Here is a 17,347-nt window from a genome sequence, read left to right as displayed (position 1 = left end):
TCAGAAATCCTTATGAAGTCAGCTGGGAAAAGCCTGTAGCACAAGGAAGAGGTGAATGAAGTCATGCTAGCCTGCTCCAGGACCCGATGAAAAGTGGCCTCTGCTGCTGCCCTCAACCTGTCCCCCCCATCATCCCACAAGGCACCTTGAGCTCTAGCGCACAAGTTCCTAAATTACTATCCTGCTCTCCTCTCCCTCTCCCCCTCCAGATACCACTTCCTAGTCCTCCAAGTCAGATGATCTCATCTAATTGTTAGGAAGAAAGTCTCTGATTAAATAATTTCACCTTAGACCAAATTCCTCCAAGGGGTTTAATATGCCTGCGTCTTAGAAGAGGCGTTGGCTGTTGTCAACTGCAGTTTTTGTTTGCTGAGGTATTTCGGTGTATGTATGAAGGTCCCTACTTTAAACAGCAAGATTGGTGCTGATGTATTTAAAAGTGCCTTAAAAAACCTAGTAAGACATACAATTCAACGTTTAGGAACTAGAATTTCTGTTCTTGAAATGAACAAACTCTTTATTTGGGGGGAGCCCCCTGTTATGGGTGTTATGCATAAAACAGAAGAATGAGAGATAAAAAGCTAAGATTCACTACCTGTTAGCAGCAGAACATCATGGTCCCAGAGCCTAAACCAATCAGCAAAGCCCAATGGAGGAGGTAGGGAGAACCTTGAGATGACCTTTTCGGCACCTGGCTAGTCTGAAGGGCTGAACAGCAGCTGCACTGAGGAGGAAGGCACACAGCACAACTGAAGGCAAGTTATGAGGACGTGACACAAGCTTGTGGGCAGTGGGGAGACCAGCAAGATGAGAAGAGGATTCACTCTTTTGAGGAATAGGGAGAAACCAGGATGGGCTTTGAACGTCAAGCAGAGTCTGAGCTTAGTATTAGCCTTAAGGCTCTAAATTCAATTAGTAACGTGCTATTATAAAAACTCAAAACAGGATCAAAAGGTATAAAATAAAATATACAAAGTCCTATTGCCCAAATTACTGCTCAAGATATTTAGATGCATATGACATTATTTCCATGTGGTGCATATTGGCAATCTTGTCTTATGTTCACAGAGTCTTCATTCTTTTTCAAATGGCCACATAATATTCCATTGTGTAGATGTACCACAATTTGTATTTTCCCTGCATGTATTTTGCTCAAATAACACTACTAAGATATTGAGTATTTTTACAAATCTATCCATGGGATAAAGTCCTATCAGAGGGGCTTTCTGGGTCAAAGGTTATGTGCATTTAAAATGTTAGTAGATACCTGTCCCATCTCCCCATTGCTTTCTGAAGAGGCTATGCCAATTTATCCTTCCAGCAATAGGACATCACTGCTTTATCAGATTCAAAAGGTACAGCTGCTGGAACTAGCCAGGGGCTTACCTTGGTAGTTTTGATTTGCGTTTCTTTATTTCTGACTGAGAACGAGTATATTTTTCACATCTGCAGGACATTATTTATTTGTCTGTGAATTCTGTGTTTCTCTCCTTTGCTCTTTTTGTCCACTGGCTTGTGAGTTTTTTCCTATTGATTTCTAAACATTCTTTGTAAAGCAGGAAAATCAGCGATTTAAGATTTCTCTGGCAGAGTTCTCTCAACTGGAGTTGAGAGACTTGGCGGGAACATCAGCTGAGAGGAGACCGCTTTAAATCAACTGTGAGTTGAGAAGGGCCCTGATCAGGGTCATATCGGAGGAATGAGGAATATATAAGGATGGTGGGTGACAGACCCGAGACAAATCAGGATGAAGGAAAGAAAAGACAAAGATGAACTCAAAGTTTGTAACAGGAAACAGAAAAACTGGGGGTAATCATGTTAAGGCTGGAAGTAAGAGAGCCAATTTGGAAGGAACATGATGGTTCAATGTTGTCGTTACTGAAATAGTAATGCATCCTCCAGAAGAAGATGGTGTCCAGGCTGTGGGAGATGTGAGATATAGGAACCAACCAAGAAATCAGGCTGAAGCTTCTGGGAATCATCTCTATATAAGTGACAGCTGAAGTCACAGAGAGGATGTGACTCACCACATCACCACCATGCCAAATCTGACACCCAGCATATTTTTATAAATAAAGTTTTATTAGAACACAGTTATACCCACTTTGTTGACATATTTTCTGTGCTTGCTTTCATACCACAATAATGTGATTTGAGTTTGTGACTTAGATGGTAGGGCCCCCCAAACAAACTATCTACTCTAGGGCCTTTACCTCGGCAGTTTGTTAAACCCCATTCTAGAAGGAAAATCATTAGTCAGTATGCTCAAAATGCCATATGGAGTTAGAAGCTGATGAAAAACGGGAAAACACCATCAAATTTAGAGAATTTGATTAGCACGTTACTTCGCAAATTTTGTATATTATGTTGGGATGGCACCTTTAAGGAACTGAGGGGGAGAACTGAAACATACACACATCAGGAAAGTACAGCTGGCAGCTGGTTGGCATCTAGAAAGAGCAGCAAGAGGGGTAGTAATGTGAGGCTGTCTCCCCACACCACTGCCCGTCCATACGACCCAGTGTTGGGAAGCTGAGTATCACCATGACCTTGGGGAGAGCAGGAAGGAAAGCAGGGGGAAGGGGGCTGTTGTAGCAGGATGCTAGTAAGTGTTTACTACCTGGCACTATCTGTGGCACTGGCTGCCGATTTCACAGTGTACATATCTCAGCAGGCAGAATTCCCGCCCATGCGATGGAGACACATACCGATGGGTGCTACAGTCAGCTGAAGTTGGGGGATGAGGGTAGGAGGACAAGATCAAGGTGTTGAATTCTTCAGGAATAAATCCTTGGAAGCAAGAGATAATATTGTGAGAGTTAAAAGGAAGTGGCATGAACTTCAAAACTGGTAAATGGTGGAAAAGGCTGGTCAAGAGTTACCAGAGATAGAAGAGAAGTCTGGCTTCTGCCAGCGAGCCTGGGCAAACAGCCAATTAATTGAAGACATCACAAAATTATTTAGTAAAATATATTAAATCATTATTAAGTCTTCTAACAATTAGGATTCTACATAAAGCAGTGCTTTGAAGATACATATGCATGTAGAGATATATAATTATGTATATATACACATATGGATACACATAGTAATTAGACAGTAATTTTGTTGTGGAGGTTTAAAATTAAATTAAATTAAATAAATGAAGATAACAAGAATTTCAAAGATTCGTACTACCTTTGAAATAGTTTATGATCAAGTTTAGAATTTAGAGGTTAAATAAACAGTTATTGATAATAATATCCCTAAACAAAAATTTGTATACATATTATATTTGACTACAAAGCAATTTGTGTATTTTTTTTTTTTACCATGCAATGATAAATTTAACCACCTACAGTCAGTTAGCAATTTTCAAAGAGTAAAGTTTATCTAGTCATTGCATTTTCTTAGTCAGTCACTTGACATTTATTCATTAAACCCTAACTGGTTCTTTAGACCAGTTCCAGAGCTAAAAATATTTTTCATAGCCCTTGACAGATTTAATACATTCACATAATCTACTTCAACTTGTTTTTCAATAAAATGAAAACTGTCAGAGAATAGAAATAGAGAAAACATGGGGTAAAAATTTGAGGGGAAGAACTGTTCATTTTCTTCTCAGCTCACTTATTGCTACTGCTTTGCCTTGTGCTAGGAAACAAGATCATATTTTACTGCCACGCTGTGTCCAAGCTTATCTTCCAGAGCCTTCTCCCTGGAAAACGACAGCACTGCTTTATGCTGCCATGGCTGAGTGGCTCTGTCTTCCCTTCCGAGTGAGCAGGCGAGCCTTCTTGGGTGGGACGGAAAATACATTTCTATTCTTAGCATTATTAATCCTAATTCAGGAGAGCACAAAGAAAATGCCACTTTCCTCTGCGCCCTTAGGACGTGCGTGCAGGGGAGACAAGAACTAAATAATGAACAGGTCCCAAACAAAGCCTCCGGACGCTCGGCGCTGAGATTTCTTTCTGTTTCTCAATGCTACTAAACCCCACAATGAGGTTTGTAATTTTATTCTGTGGAAAATGGATTCCTGTAAGCTTTTAGCACAGTGAGAATTGCCCAATCTTATGAAATATTCTTTCCCCCCCCTCAAGCCCTGTGGTAACACAGACCAGATTTCTAGATGTCCTACTGGCAGCTGACCTTTCCTCGTGAACTCCAGTCAGTGGCCAAGGGAGAGAAGCATCAATGCTTTAAAATCTCTTTTCTATGCCTGCAAGCAAAAATTTTACAACATTTCTCCTTGATATGAAATCTCTGCTTGGACATCTGGCTTCACAGTGAGGAACTTTCAATACACTAGCTTCAAAGAAAGGGCTTAGCCCGGTGGTGCAGTGACGCCCAGAGAATGCTCCCCATCTTTCTATAGAACTATTCCTAGCAGTTCCCCCACTGAACTCCTGTGAGTTCTGTGGATAGTGCTAATGAACATTTAGATAACTTGGCTTCAGTGCTCAGCCTTTTGGGGGGCTTCCACCGTAGCATACAAGTTATGCTCTCAGAAAATATTTACAAGGTTGTAGGGTATCTTGTTAGATTTTTGCCTAATTAGCAAAACAAATCATTGTTACTGTAAGACCTGAGTGATCTGTGTGTCTCTGCTATCACCACAAAATATTTACAAACTTTTTTTACTTCTTAAGATGAAAGTAAAGGAGATTCATTCCAGAGGCTTGATTTATGAGGTCACATCATTCATTAATTTGGTAGACGATCAGCACTTCCGCTGAATCAAGCAGTGCAGTGAGTACTCATCTCAAGAAACTTTGAGTCTAGTTGGCAAGAAAGAGAATGGACATTGTTATACAATCTCCAGCCTGCATTCCTGAAATTCAAAAATCCTCTCAAAATCACAAATTCTTTTCAATAGCTTGGGGTCGACTTGCAAGGCATTCAGGGGGTGTGTAGTCTCTTTGTCCCATCTATTGGGAGATATTTAGCTTTTGCATACATTTGTGTCTCTGGGTACAGGGTGTTGTCCCTAGGGACCTCACTGGGGACAAAGTATGAGCACCATGTCACCTTTCCTGGAATCTGCACATTCTCATTTGCAGAACACATCTCAGGGCAGGCTTGTGGAGGCAGGATGCGGACTGCATTCTTGGGCAGTGAAGAGTTCACTAGAATGAATGAGGCTGGCTTGAACTCACACTCTACACGTCACAGAACAGATGATATTTGAGTCTTGAAGGAACAGGACTTTTACAGAGTTCGGTTCACAGAGGCAGGGTGTGAACGCTGAGGGGCAGCTATTGCTGAGGCAGGAGGAAAACAATACCAACACAAGTGGTTCTCAAAGGTTTTGGTCTTTGAACTCCTTTAGACTCTAAACAAGAAGACCCCGGGCCCTCCCTGGGGGCACAACGGGTTAAAGCACAGCATGATGAGGCTGTCTGCAGGCACTACAGCACCAGTTGGATCCCTGCCCTAGAGGTGACCCACATGGCGCAGCAGACCTTTCCTGACCCACCCACTGCTCCCCTCTGCAGTGTATTTCAGTAGTAAGCCTTTTCTGTTCCCCACTGTGTCTCTGGTGAATCTTCTTAACCCTCCACACCGCTGGCCTGTACCCCAGTTCTGTATGCATAAATAAATCTTTAAATAAATATGAAGAACCCCAAAGAAGTTGTTTTTTGCTTTTAAAGTGGGTTATATTGCTTGATAGGTACCCTATTAGAAAATAAAACCAAAAATACTGTAACATTTCTTAATTCATCACAGAAGAAAGAACAGTAATAAATCCACTACATGTGAATACAGATATCATACTTTTAAATAAAGAAAACCACTTGCCAGCACAAAAAATTTAGTGAGAATTAGTGGCTATGTTTTACCTTGGTGCAGATCTTTTTAATGTCTGGCTTAATAGAAGACAGCTGGATTCTCCTACTTCTACAGCCAATCTCTCTCAATCTGTTGCTTTGGTTGAAGCATAGGAAGATAATCTAGTCTCACATAGATAAGTAGTTGGAAGAGAGAGCAGTATTTTAGTTGTTTTTCCAGATGAATATGGCTATTTGGGACGATATCAAAACTGGGCAAGTTTCTCAAAAGTTAATTGCAATGTAGAACCTGAAAGTCTGAACTTTCTATACCGTCAATTTAGAATCGGTGGGTGCTCGCACTTTGAATGGCTTTTTCCCCACGGATCAGTCTGGACCCTCGGATCTTGGTCACGTGGTGAACCCTGGTTCACAAACCTCCTGAGCGCTGACACACTTTATCGCTCCTTCCCAGTTTCTGCCCACTGCCGTTCTCAGTCACACCACCAATCTCATCTGAAGTGTTGTGGTAGTCCAGGTTTTCTAAATTTCTAATTTTTGCTTGAAAGCTGAATTTGTTTTTATCAACACCAATAGTCAATGGTTGTCTTTGAAGTGGCAGACCCACTTCCATCATTTTCAAGGAGAACCTCTGTCAGAGTCCAATCTCTGGACTCCAAAACATAGTGTGCTTATCAGTTGTTCTTTCAAAGTGACGAGTTTAGCTCAGACTCAAGCAAGCAGAACCGCTTCCCTGAGAAGCCAGCTGATCTCAGCACACAGCAGAGTGCTTCCTCTGTATTTTCTATTAATATTAAAAGGTGTATTCTCAAGGCTTGAGACTTGAGAAAGTTAATAAATTTCATTGCCTGTTTTTTTTTTTTTAATCACAACTATGTGGTGGTGGATGAGGATGAGTAGTTTAGTGCCAGTGACTGACTTCAGGCTAAGACACCAGCAGGTTCATCCACTGTGGCTTTTATTTCCTCAGTACAAATGGTAACATGGTGAAAACGACAAATGAGACCTTAGTGTTGTATGAGAATAGTTTGGATTCTGTGGGACCTCTGAAAGGTCTCAGGGACCTACGGGGATCTTAGGATGATGCTTTGAAAACCATTAGCTTTCATAACCAGTGTTCCACGTGTTAAGTACAGTACACTATCCTGTAGGCAATGGAAAACCACTCGCATAACGTACACATGCGTGTTTTAGAAATGTCACCATTATCAACAGTATGAGGGACAGACTTGAGAGGGTCGAGCTACTGACAGTGAAGCCACATGGCAGGGATTATAAAATGCAATGTCAAAGCTGACTGAAGGCTGGCTGAGAAGGAGCAGGAGTGATGTGGGTGGGGCATATCGGAGGTGTCATTATTCTAGGGACTGACCTAAGAGGAGTGAAGGAAAGAAGTGTTCAAGGGACTTCCAGCACTGACTTGAATGACGGGGTGGGTGATGGTGGCACTTTAATTCAGATAATCAATACAAGATCAAGGGAAGTGTGGAAGGAAAATCAATCCAGTTTTTGACATGTCTAGTTTGAGCGGCCACACAGTGAATATGTGCGGCGGTGGTTATCGACGCAGAGAGAGAAGTCAGGGAACACAGCTTTGGTGGAAGTGAATATTCAGAACTCATCTGAATAGAAGCTTCCAATGTGGGGTGAGATTGTCGAGGGACAGTGCAGACAGGACACAGGCTGAAACAGACCACTGTTTCAGTGGTAAAAGGGGAGGAAGGGAGGAGATAAGAAAGGGAGAGAGGTTTCGGAACGGTAGCTCTACTGGAAATGCTACCATGGAGGTGCTCCCTGCTTGGAGGCTTTTTCTTGTGTGTGTGGCAGATGAAGTCACTGTTCATTGGTGGCCATGGTCTCTTCCTAGGGTGGGTATGCAATTGCCCTGCCCCACTGAGGCAGATGGAAAAGAGGCCAAGGCTGCAGACCTCTTTTTTTCCTTCTTATTCTTTTGAAGCATGAAGAGGATACCCCAAGCAAGGGAACTGCAGAGAGAGGGCCTGATCCCCCGTCTAAACTTGGAGGCAAAGCTAGCCAACACGCAGCCCGAATCCAAGCATATCCCATTCTGCAGATGTGATGCAGAAAAGTAAACATTTATTATTATAAATCACTGCATTTGGAGGCTGTTTGTTATGTCTCCTTATTATGGCAAGAATAGATGAACAGGTTCCTTGATAAACGTTGTGAGTCCAACAGACTTCTGAGATTAGACAGAGATTGGAGTTCTCTCTCTCAACTCCCAAAGAAGTAAGTAAGAGTTAAACTAGCAAAAGTGCGCTAGTGACTGAAACAGTAAGGAGGACCACATAGCGGGGTAAACCCCTCCAGAGCCTGTAAGCAAGGAAACATGGTCTAGAGCACGGTGGAGAGCTGGACAGGGGCTTGACTTCTGAATCTGCCTTGTCCATTCCCTTCTGCATTTTATTGCAGGTCAGCCCAAAATTCTCATTTAAACTCTAAGTTGTTGCCAGGCCCTCCCAGGTGGCAGCACTGTCCAGCACAAGTTTGATCCCTGGCCAGGGAGCTAACCTACGTGGCACAGCAGACCTCTCCTGTCTCACCAGCTGCTCCCTTCAGCAGTGAGTAGATCTGTTCACTGCTAAGTGATTTCAGTAGATCTGCCTGATCTCTTCCCCATTCTGTCTCTGATGAATCCTCTCACCCCCCCCACCTCTTGCCTGCACCCCAGTTTTTATATGTATAAATACAATAAATTAAAAAAAAACAAATAAAAAAACCCTGTGAGTTGCCTCATCTTTTCCCTCTTGTGATGGAGAAAAGTGGAGCTGGGTGTGGTGGGAAGACAGGTAACCAGCAGGCTGTCCATCTCCATGTGCAGTAGGAGGGTCAAGACCTCATGGACACAGACCAAACCCCAAAGACAGAGAAGACGCCCTCTCTCATTGAGGTAGTGTGAACCTCTGGGCAAAAAGAGATGTCTGACTCACCAGGCTGCAAACAAGCCTTTGCTCCAGCTCTTCAGGACAGAGATGAGGCAGAGTACCCTGAGTGAGTTTTATTTACAGAGAGGAGAGAGTCACGAGACTTCAGCAACCACTGGCTCTGGGGGTTTAACATTTAGAGGTACCATGGCTTATCTCATAAATGTATCCTGGCTGATCTACTACACTTACATGACAAAAAAAAAAGTCTTCTTCAGGTAGCCCTCAGTAAAAGCAAGCCATTTACATGGAGGAAAGCTTTGTCTTGCCTGGCTTTCTCCACAGCAATCAAAATGCCGGAGGAACAGTGTGAAGGAGAATATAGTGCCCACCTACCATGTCACTCAAACATCAGGTGAAACAGAAAGGTAGCCTTGAACGTGAGAAACTCAGAGGAGAGCGCACCTGAGACTTGAAGAAACTACTTGACTGTGAAAATCCAGTTAATTAAGAACCCAAGCAACTAAAATCTTGGGGAATGGAGTCGTTAGAAAAAGGTCTCCTGGTAAGCACCCCATCCTCTTAGAGCATGAGGATTAAAGCAAAGCTTGTGGTGAAGCACAAATCACAGATCTCATAGATCTGGGCAGTGATTGTCAGGGGCGGACGATGGCAGCAGGGAAGCTGAGAGGAAGCCCTGCAGGTTCTCCATTGTACTCATTTGCAGCCAAAATTCCATACAGTCTGTCCAAGAATTCAACACCACCTCTGATTCACTCTTCATCCGCTGAATTTCAGTAAGATTAACTTAAAAGATTTTTGTAAAACAGAAATATAGAATCTAGAATCTACTGTCCCATTTGGAAGTCTGTGTGGCTTTCTTCATCTTATTTTTCCTTCAGACATCCTCGGAGATCTGAATTGATGCTCACCTCAATGTGACTGTGGTGATTTTTGGGTGATGCGGTGTAGGGTGGCTTTATTTTGACCTTGTCCCCCTGTCCCTTGAATTAATAGCATACACAATTTTCTAATTTTGCAAAAACAAGAGAAATTTTCTTAAAAAAAAAAAAAAGTGAAAAGATACAAATACGCCATGATGTCAACGGACAATGCTGGCTGGTCTATGGAAGGATTATGGATGCTTTGGTGGTGGGTGTGGTCTAGGCGACAGTCACAGCCTCTGCCACCCCTCCCTTTGGGGCTGGCCCTGGGACCTGTCTTGACCCAAAGAACGTGAAGTGTCACTGGGACTCCTCCTAGGTAGCCTGGAAGGTGTAGGTCTTCTCGGCCTTGTTGAAGACACCCTCTGCTACAGCTGCCTCGGGAAGGGTCTGACTACAGAGACTGGCCATAGGCGCAGGCTTGGCTCAGCCTGGACCAGCTTCCCACTGAATGTGCCCACCAGGGGTCCAGACCAGACCACACTCTGGAACACCCAGTTCATTCCTGCCCACTTGTGACTCAAAGGATTATGGGCACATGGTTTTTGCATTTATACCACCAGGTTTTGGGGTGGTTCATTATGTAGCAGAGATGACTCAGGAAGCTTGACTTTGTACGGAGTGTGCTAACGCAGTAAGTAAGTACTCTCAGTTTTTCAAGAGGGGTGTACTATGGCATCAAAGATCTACCCATATGAAAGTGTTTATTTCTATCATTCTTTTTAGGCCCCAAGAATTCCATTCTGAAGAAGACCTTGCTTCACTTGCTATTTCTTACCCAGTGAGGCCAAGCCCATGTGTCTCAGTCGCTACCAATGTGCCCTTGGAGTCTGCTGGACTCCTTCAGGCTGGTGACGATTCTGTTTTACCAAACAACTGTTACTGCTTCACTTTATGTTATAATTTAAAAGACAGAGCTGAGATGTATGAAGAAAAATGATCACAAACTCCAGCATTCAAAAATATCCAGTAAAATTTGATCCATGATTCTTATCTTTTTCCCACTTTATATGGGCTTTAATTAGCAAAAAATAACCTCGTGATATTTTGTAACCCTTGCTTTCACTGAAAATACAGCAAACATTTCCACTATCCTCCAGCAGCCATCGCCAATTAATTTGCAACAGTGCAGTTACCAGTTTATATGTCATGGTGAAAAATATAAAAGGGAGTGAGAGAATGCTGACGTGCAGGTGTCGAACACATTACAGGCACTTGGTATACAGACAAGCAAAGAAAAAGAACAACAAGAATGCTATAATGAGCAGCTTTTTGGTTACAGTTTAGTGCAAACTGTGAGTTAGCACCTTTGGGCAAAGGTTAGGCCTGTTTTTCAGAAAATTTAGTGATGTAGATACTGTCAAGTTGTTCTCCAGAAACATTTTATCAAGTTACTCTGCATCCGATGGGTGACTTTTTAAGTGTATTTAGTAGACAATGGATACCTCAGGTGCCCTCTAAATAATCACTGAGGAAAAGGTCTGCAGAAATATTACCATAAACTCTGGTAGACTGAGTCCAGAGTTACTCTCCAGCTCTACTTTTGACCACCAGCTCCAGAGAGCTCAGCGCATCATCACCCAGAAAGTGGGGTGAAGTATCTTTCACAGTTGGCATGCACACTCTTTCTGCAAGATGACTGAAGTCTAAGATGGCAATGTAGCAGTATCTAATGTTACTAAAATTGTGTGCCTCTGAGCTAATTTAATAAGCCTGCAGATGAGTGTATCTCGCCTTGGAAAATCAAATACAAGCCTCCCACTGACGGGGCCACTCCTTAAGCATCTATGTAGCTACAGCGATATCTATAAAATAAATGCTCAACTAGAATTGTTTAACTCAAACAACTGTTACAAAACTGCTGTTATCAACGTGACAGAATATTAGGGTGAGGAGATTCAGGTTCTGTTCTGCTCTTGGCCCCTGACTCACATTCTCAGACAGCACAGAGGAGACTGCCGGATGGCGGAACAGTCAGTAATGGAGGCTTTCAAGTCAGGGGGACGGTGACTTGAAGCGGCTCTGTCAGCTGTTTAGCAGAGAGCCAGGCTGTTAATAGGAGCCCAGAGCTTCCCCTGCTGTAGGAAAGGGATGATAGAAATACCTTCCTCACAAAGATTACTGTAAGGCTTAAATGAGATAATGGAACGCAAGATGAGTGACAGACAGAGCCTGGTACATAGTACGTGTTGAATAAATAGCATGATCCTGAAATTATTTTCTGAGACATAGTCTAGAAAAAAAGAACCAAAGCAATGAGAGCTAATGAATTAATTATCTTAGTAGGTAAGTTAAAAAGTCATTCACTTTACACATAATCTATGTAAGTGAATGGAAACCAGCCACAGCTACACTGTCATTTTAATTATTTTCAGACACCTGTGACACTCATGCTTTAGAGGTCATTATATCTACTACCATCTTTAAGGTTTGAAACTTTGCTGGAAATTAGTATCAAAATGATTTTCCTTTTTCATGGCTAAGTGAACTAAAGCCTAAGTGGACTAAAATAGGCAGTTAGGTGAATTACACTTCTCTCAAGATTTTTCTTGAACCAATATTGGATTTTTCTTTTGAAACAGTATTGGAATCATGTTAAGGAACTGCTTGATTTTGGCTTACATTGGGATTCAATAATTTATTTAAAATGTGGCAGTTACTTACCACTTGGTATCTGGATATAAGGTGAAAGGAGTTGACTGAACGTGCCACTGTGATACAACTACAACAATTTACAGTATGGAACTCAGGTCATGCAAAGTGGACGAACGACACGTCAAGGAGCAATGCATATACATTTATACATAGAAAAGGGTTAAATGATTTTTTTTCTGTAACGACTAGAATATGAATAAAAAGATCTCTTTTGGCCTCATACCTTGTGTGTGTAGAAGCACAAAGACAGAAATTGAGAGAGAAAATCTCATTTGCAACAAAAACAATTCCTTACCTTTATAGCGAGGAGGCCAGATGGAAAGGCCTCCACTTCCCCTAACATGACCTTTCCCCCAAACTAAACCCAGTTGCCCATAGTAGGCTGCAAAGCAGAAAGGGGAGGACAGGCCAACACTAGAACCCCAATGTTTCCCATTTCCCAGGGCTTCACGTCATTACGTATTTCAGGCATTGTGAGAACCAAGTAAAATCACTGACAAATAGTCTTTTGCTGGGAATCCTTAAAAAATGTTTGTCCTCTTTTAAATCTTATTTATAAAGGTTTCCAGATGCTTCTCCTCACAGATTAAACACAGCATGATGTAGACACTTAAAATAATACTCACCGCCGTGCAGCCAAGAAAAAGCGAGTTTGACATCTCACTGCCTATGGCCTAAAGAATCAAGGTCCAGGGAATTTTCTGTTGCCATTAAAGGTGTGATTCTCTGAAGCCGTTTGGAAACAACCTGGGTTCTCAGCAGCAAAGCATCTACCGGGTACTGTGTCAAAGCACATCAAACGGCTGGCATTCCAAACCTCAAACAGGTTATTTCTCATTATGTGAATACATAATGAAAGGATGTGGGCAAAGAATAGAATGTAAATTGGAAGCTGATTCCTGAATTTATTAGCCAGCAGTACTGGGGGAAAATAGTCATTCTGATTTCAAGAGACGGATCCAAAGTGGGTCTCAAGAGAAAGGACAGAGTATTTTTCAAATATTTGCTCAATGTGAATGGACGGGACTTGCCAAAAATGACTTTTGATGCTGGCATGTGATCTCTTAGAGGGAAGTCAGCCTGAGTCACTGGCTACATCAAAGGTACAGTCCAGTGAATGGAATTACTGCAGGCTGTGTGAACAAGCCAGATACCTGCATTCATCTGCCTACTGCTGGGATTGCAGCCCTCCTTTTAATTACATTAAAGCAGCTGGTACCACTGGTTACTGGAGTCTTCAGATTACCTTGATTGCTCGGTCATTATCTCTAATCAGCTGCTGCTTCTCATCTTCAAACTTCTGCACAACATCCTGGAGCCGCCTTTCTGCAGCAAGCTGCTGCCGGCTGTTCTCCTCTTTCAGAGAGGAAATGGTTGTCTGAAGTTCTGCTATGATCTAAAATGGAAACAGCATGCTATAACGCCAGACTCTTCAGCGAGCAGCATCTATTTTATATGTATTTATGCCTAACGAAAGAATGGATTGGCAAGATTCTACTTCATAAACGAAATATTTTCAATTAACGTATCATACTCTAGAGTGCATGAAATTCCACACCATAAAAGATGACAATAAAACTCTGAATGGCCAAGAACTGCCAAACAAAGTATATTTGGAAGACACTTCCACTAGAACATTCCACACTCTTTGCTCATCAGAAGAAAGAACATCTGTGATCTCGAAAATATGAAACACGTCAGATTTTATTTTCCTGAGAAATATGCTTGTTAGAATGAAGGCGAGTCAGCCTTTCAAAATACTTTGAAGTGTAATAACCAGAGAAAATAATGAACAGAGTTCATTCTTCACAGTCACCTAATTGTCCATGAGAATGTCTGAGTATTCACTAATATTTGTGCACGGGGCTAAGCTCTCTAAATTCCTGCCTGTCTCTTCTGTGAGCTTTCACAAGTGGGGGACAGAGGCATAGAAAGAGGTCAACTATTTCACATTGTTGAAGATGACATCCAACCCCGGGCACGGCAGGATGCGAACCACGCAGACAGACTGATCCTCCACTAATAGGTTTCTCTGGCTAGTCTACTTTGTTTTCTTTTAAACAAGGTTTGGCACTGAAGAGAAGCTAAGACAATTTCACACAGGTTGCTTTCTTCCCTGATACACATCCATGAACATTTATTTTGGTTCAAACAGTGTCATGTCAGAGGCGCCTGCAGCACTCTCTGCGATTAAGAACTGGTTCTCTCCATGACTTCTAAGTTCTCAAAGGAATCATCTAGTGATGGGCCTCTTAATTGAAGGGGCTCCTGGAGGGCACTGCCCTTCCTTTGGTTTGGATGTATCCATTTCCTCTCTCATTCACTAGGGAAGCCTTTTAAAAGCAGAAAGTGGTTGTTTCTTCTAACAACAGAAAAAGCCTTAGTCCTGGGCTAGACTCTCATTCTGTTGGGATTAAGGGAGTAGGAGTCATGGCGGACAGACTCTGGGCAGATTTTCTTCTGTGAAGTTCAGTTTTTCCAACTATAATGTATGACAAAGATGTGTTACAGCATTATAAGGCGATCCCTTGAAGCTGGAGTCCCCCAAAACCCAGGTCTACTAAAATTTTAGTTATCAATACTGACATAAGTCATAGCATATTTACAATGAAATATGAAGTTTATGCTTTTAGAACTGAGCAAACCACTGTAACAAAGCTTGACGTTCAGAATGTGTACATAGTTCAGTATTAAGATAATCTGAAATGACAAAACATACAGTAACAATGTGTTAATATTTCTCAAAATGCAAGCTTGAATCTTGAGCTATGAATGGAGGAGTTCATTTGCTGAGAATTAGGATGTTTTCATAATTTTGATTAAATGCTGTTTCTTTTCTGGCATTAATCCCCTAGCACTTTTATGAAACAGGGAAGGTTAAATTCTTATGGTAAATGTCAAAAACTGAGGCACAGAATAATCAACTCACAGTCACAAGAGCAGGAGGAGCCAGAGATAAGAAAGTGCCAGATATCCTTGGCCCAGCATGAAACTTAAGACTGTGATTTTACAAAACCATGAGGCCAAATAGTAAAAATATCATACTATTTCAGTGACTATTGCAGGGTTTCAAGTGTAGTATGTTCCAACTTGGTGGAAGTGGTGAGCTTCACCCTGTAATGTGTTTACTGTGTGTTCCATGTGTGTGCGTGGCTGGTCCTAAGTGACTTTATCACACCCAGAGTTCATGTAGCTACCACCACAATCACATACTGTTCTTAAAGGACGAAGTAGGTTTCATTTCTTTAAGAAGTAACATTTAGATTAGCTTTAGATTAGATTGACCAATACTGAACATAAACCTCTCTGGGGGTTCTTCAAATGGCCACAAAGACATGAGAGAGATCTCTCACTTTCAGGAGATTTATGATAAGCGTACATCAAAAATAAAGGAGGTTTTGGAAGCAACTATAAGTAACGTCCATAATGTTCTCAAGATAGTATGCTTGCTTTTGTGTAGGAAATGAAACCTTACATTCTTGGTGGGGGGGAAAGTATTAAGATTGCTTTGGGAAAATGAGATTATCTTTGGAAAGTTTCATTCTTTAAAAAGCTATCCTACTGAAAAACTTGTGAGGTGGATAGAAGAGACTATTAAAACCCTTGAGGTGGAAACAACTTGAACAGATAAGTAAATTGGTTGATAGACTGACATAGAGAGATGGCTAAAATATGGGCAATGTTTAAAAACAGACTGAAAGTTTAATTTAAGATTAAGAATTAATCATAATAGATTAATAGACTTTAGATAAGGAACAGCTATTGGTTGTAGATTGTAAGACAACATACTAATTTTACTCCAGTTCAATGTACATAACTGGCATTCAGTAAATATTTTTGTAGTGGAAATACAAGTAGAGTAAATAAGAAAAAATAATTACGTGGCAAATTATGCTGAGATAATCTAGTCTTTTTCCAGAATGTAAAAAATTTGAGAAAATGAAAATGAATTTGAAACCATAAAACAAAATGTCATCCCTAAGCAAAATGCTTACCCGGCCTTTGCTTCAGAGAAAGCTGAATTTGGATATTTCCATATGAATATTAAAAATAAATACTTTGAGAAGCAAAAGGAGAGCTACTTTGGGCTGGTGCTATATGCAGGTCATCCCATGAAAGGCGTAATAGGTATTGTTAAGCGATGAATATTTTGCAGAACTGTTAGTGGTCTTAGAAATAACAATTCCAAACAGAAGTTAAGATTTCATCTTGCTCTCACTTTATCACATTTCAGGTAATAGTTCAGTTTGAGATTTTTATTAAGTCTTTCTCTTAAAACCTGGTAGACAAGGCGTACCGAACAATGTCATACCACATAATCTCTGACAAGCCCTGGGGATCTTTATGGAGCAGGTGGTGGACTGCTCCCTCTGCCCTTTGCAGTGTGTGGTCCCCTTGGAGATCGACAGGAAGGGGGGGCATTTGGACATGGAGAAGGAGCCCAGGGCCTGATGTGTCATTGGTAGGTGGGAACTACTGCAGGCTGAGGAGAAGTAGGACCCTTTGTGGTGGGTGGGCTCCTCTGAAAACCCAGCTTGGGTGTTCTCCACACTCCTGACTACCTAGATCACTACAAAATGCCAGTATCTCTCTCTCTTTTTTTAAATGGCCACCCAGGGAGTCAGTGCAGTGGGGAAAATCATACAAAAATTGAAAAGGTTGGGTTACTATGGAATAATAAGATGAAAGGGGCACGTATGTGATTCTGGTGGAAACGGTGTTTGCAGGTGTGCCTAGAGAAAACACACGTGGTGTCATCCTGGGAAGATGGCACAGATTGCGGTGCAGCCAAAGGTTTAATGCAGTCTATCAGGTCCTAGAGGGTTGGTAGACTCATAAAGATTAAGTAACTTCCTTTAAAAGAGGAAAATACTTTAAATATTTTCCAGATTTAAGCCGATGATCTCCTGTGTACCAACAGATTTCTTACTAGCATCTTCATCTTGTTACTTTTTTTTTTTTTTTTTAAAGAGGGATTGTTAAAAACCTGATAAACAATCAAGCAACTTTGCTCTGGCATCCTCGTCAGTTTAGAGATGAGCTAGAGAGTGAGATTCCAGCAAACCATCACTAGAAAACAAAACACTTAATC

At 41.6% G+C, this 17,347-nt stretch overlaps 1 protein-coding gene across 1 annotated transcript in view; it reads right to left on the bottom strand.

The window, feature by feature from the left end:
- Positions 1-17,347, bottom strand: part of CEP112 (centrosomal protein 112kDa) — a 332,396-nt gene that overhangs the window by 62,227 nt on the left and 252,822 nt on the right. Inside the window, exon 23 of the mRNA XM_004693355.2 lies at positions 13,502-13,651. Coding sequence (XP_004693412.2) covers positions 13,502-13,651 — 150 coding nt within the window. The remainder of the gene's footprint in view (positions 1-13,501; positions 13,652-17,347) is intronic.

The sequence above is a fragment of the Condylura cristata genome, unplaced genomic scaffold, assembly GCF_000260355.1.
Source record: "Condylura cristata isolate star-nosed mole 26May11 unplaced genomic scaffold, ConCri1.0 scaffold00038, whole genome shotgun sequence".
In the NCBI taxonomy this organism is placed as follows: domain Eukaryota; kingdom Metazoa; phylum Chordata; class Mammalia; order Eulipotyphla; family Talpidae; genus Condylura; species Condylura cristata.
The sequence above is the reverse complement of the archived record's forward strand: the minus strand, read 5'-3'. Positions and strand labels throughout refer to the sequence as shown.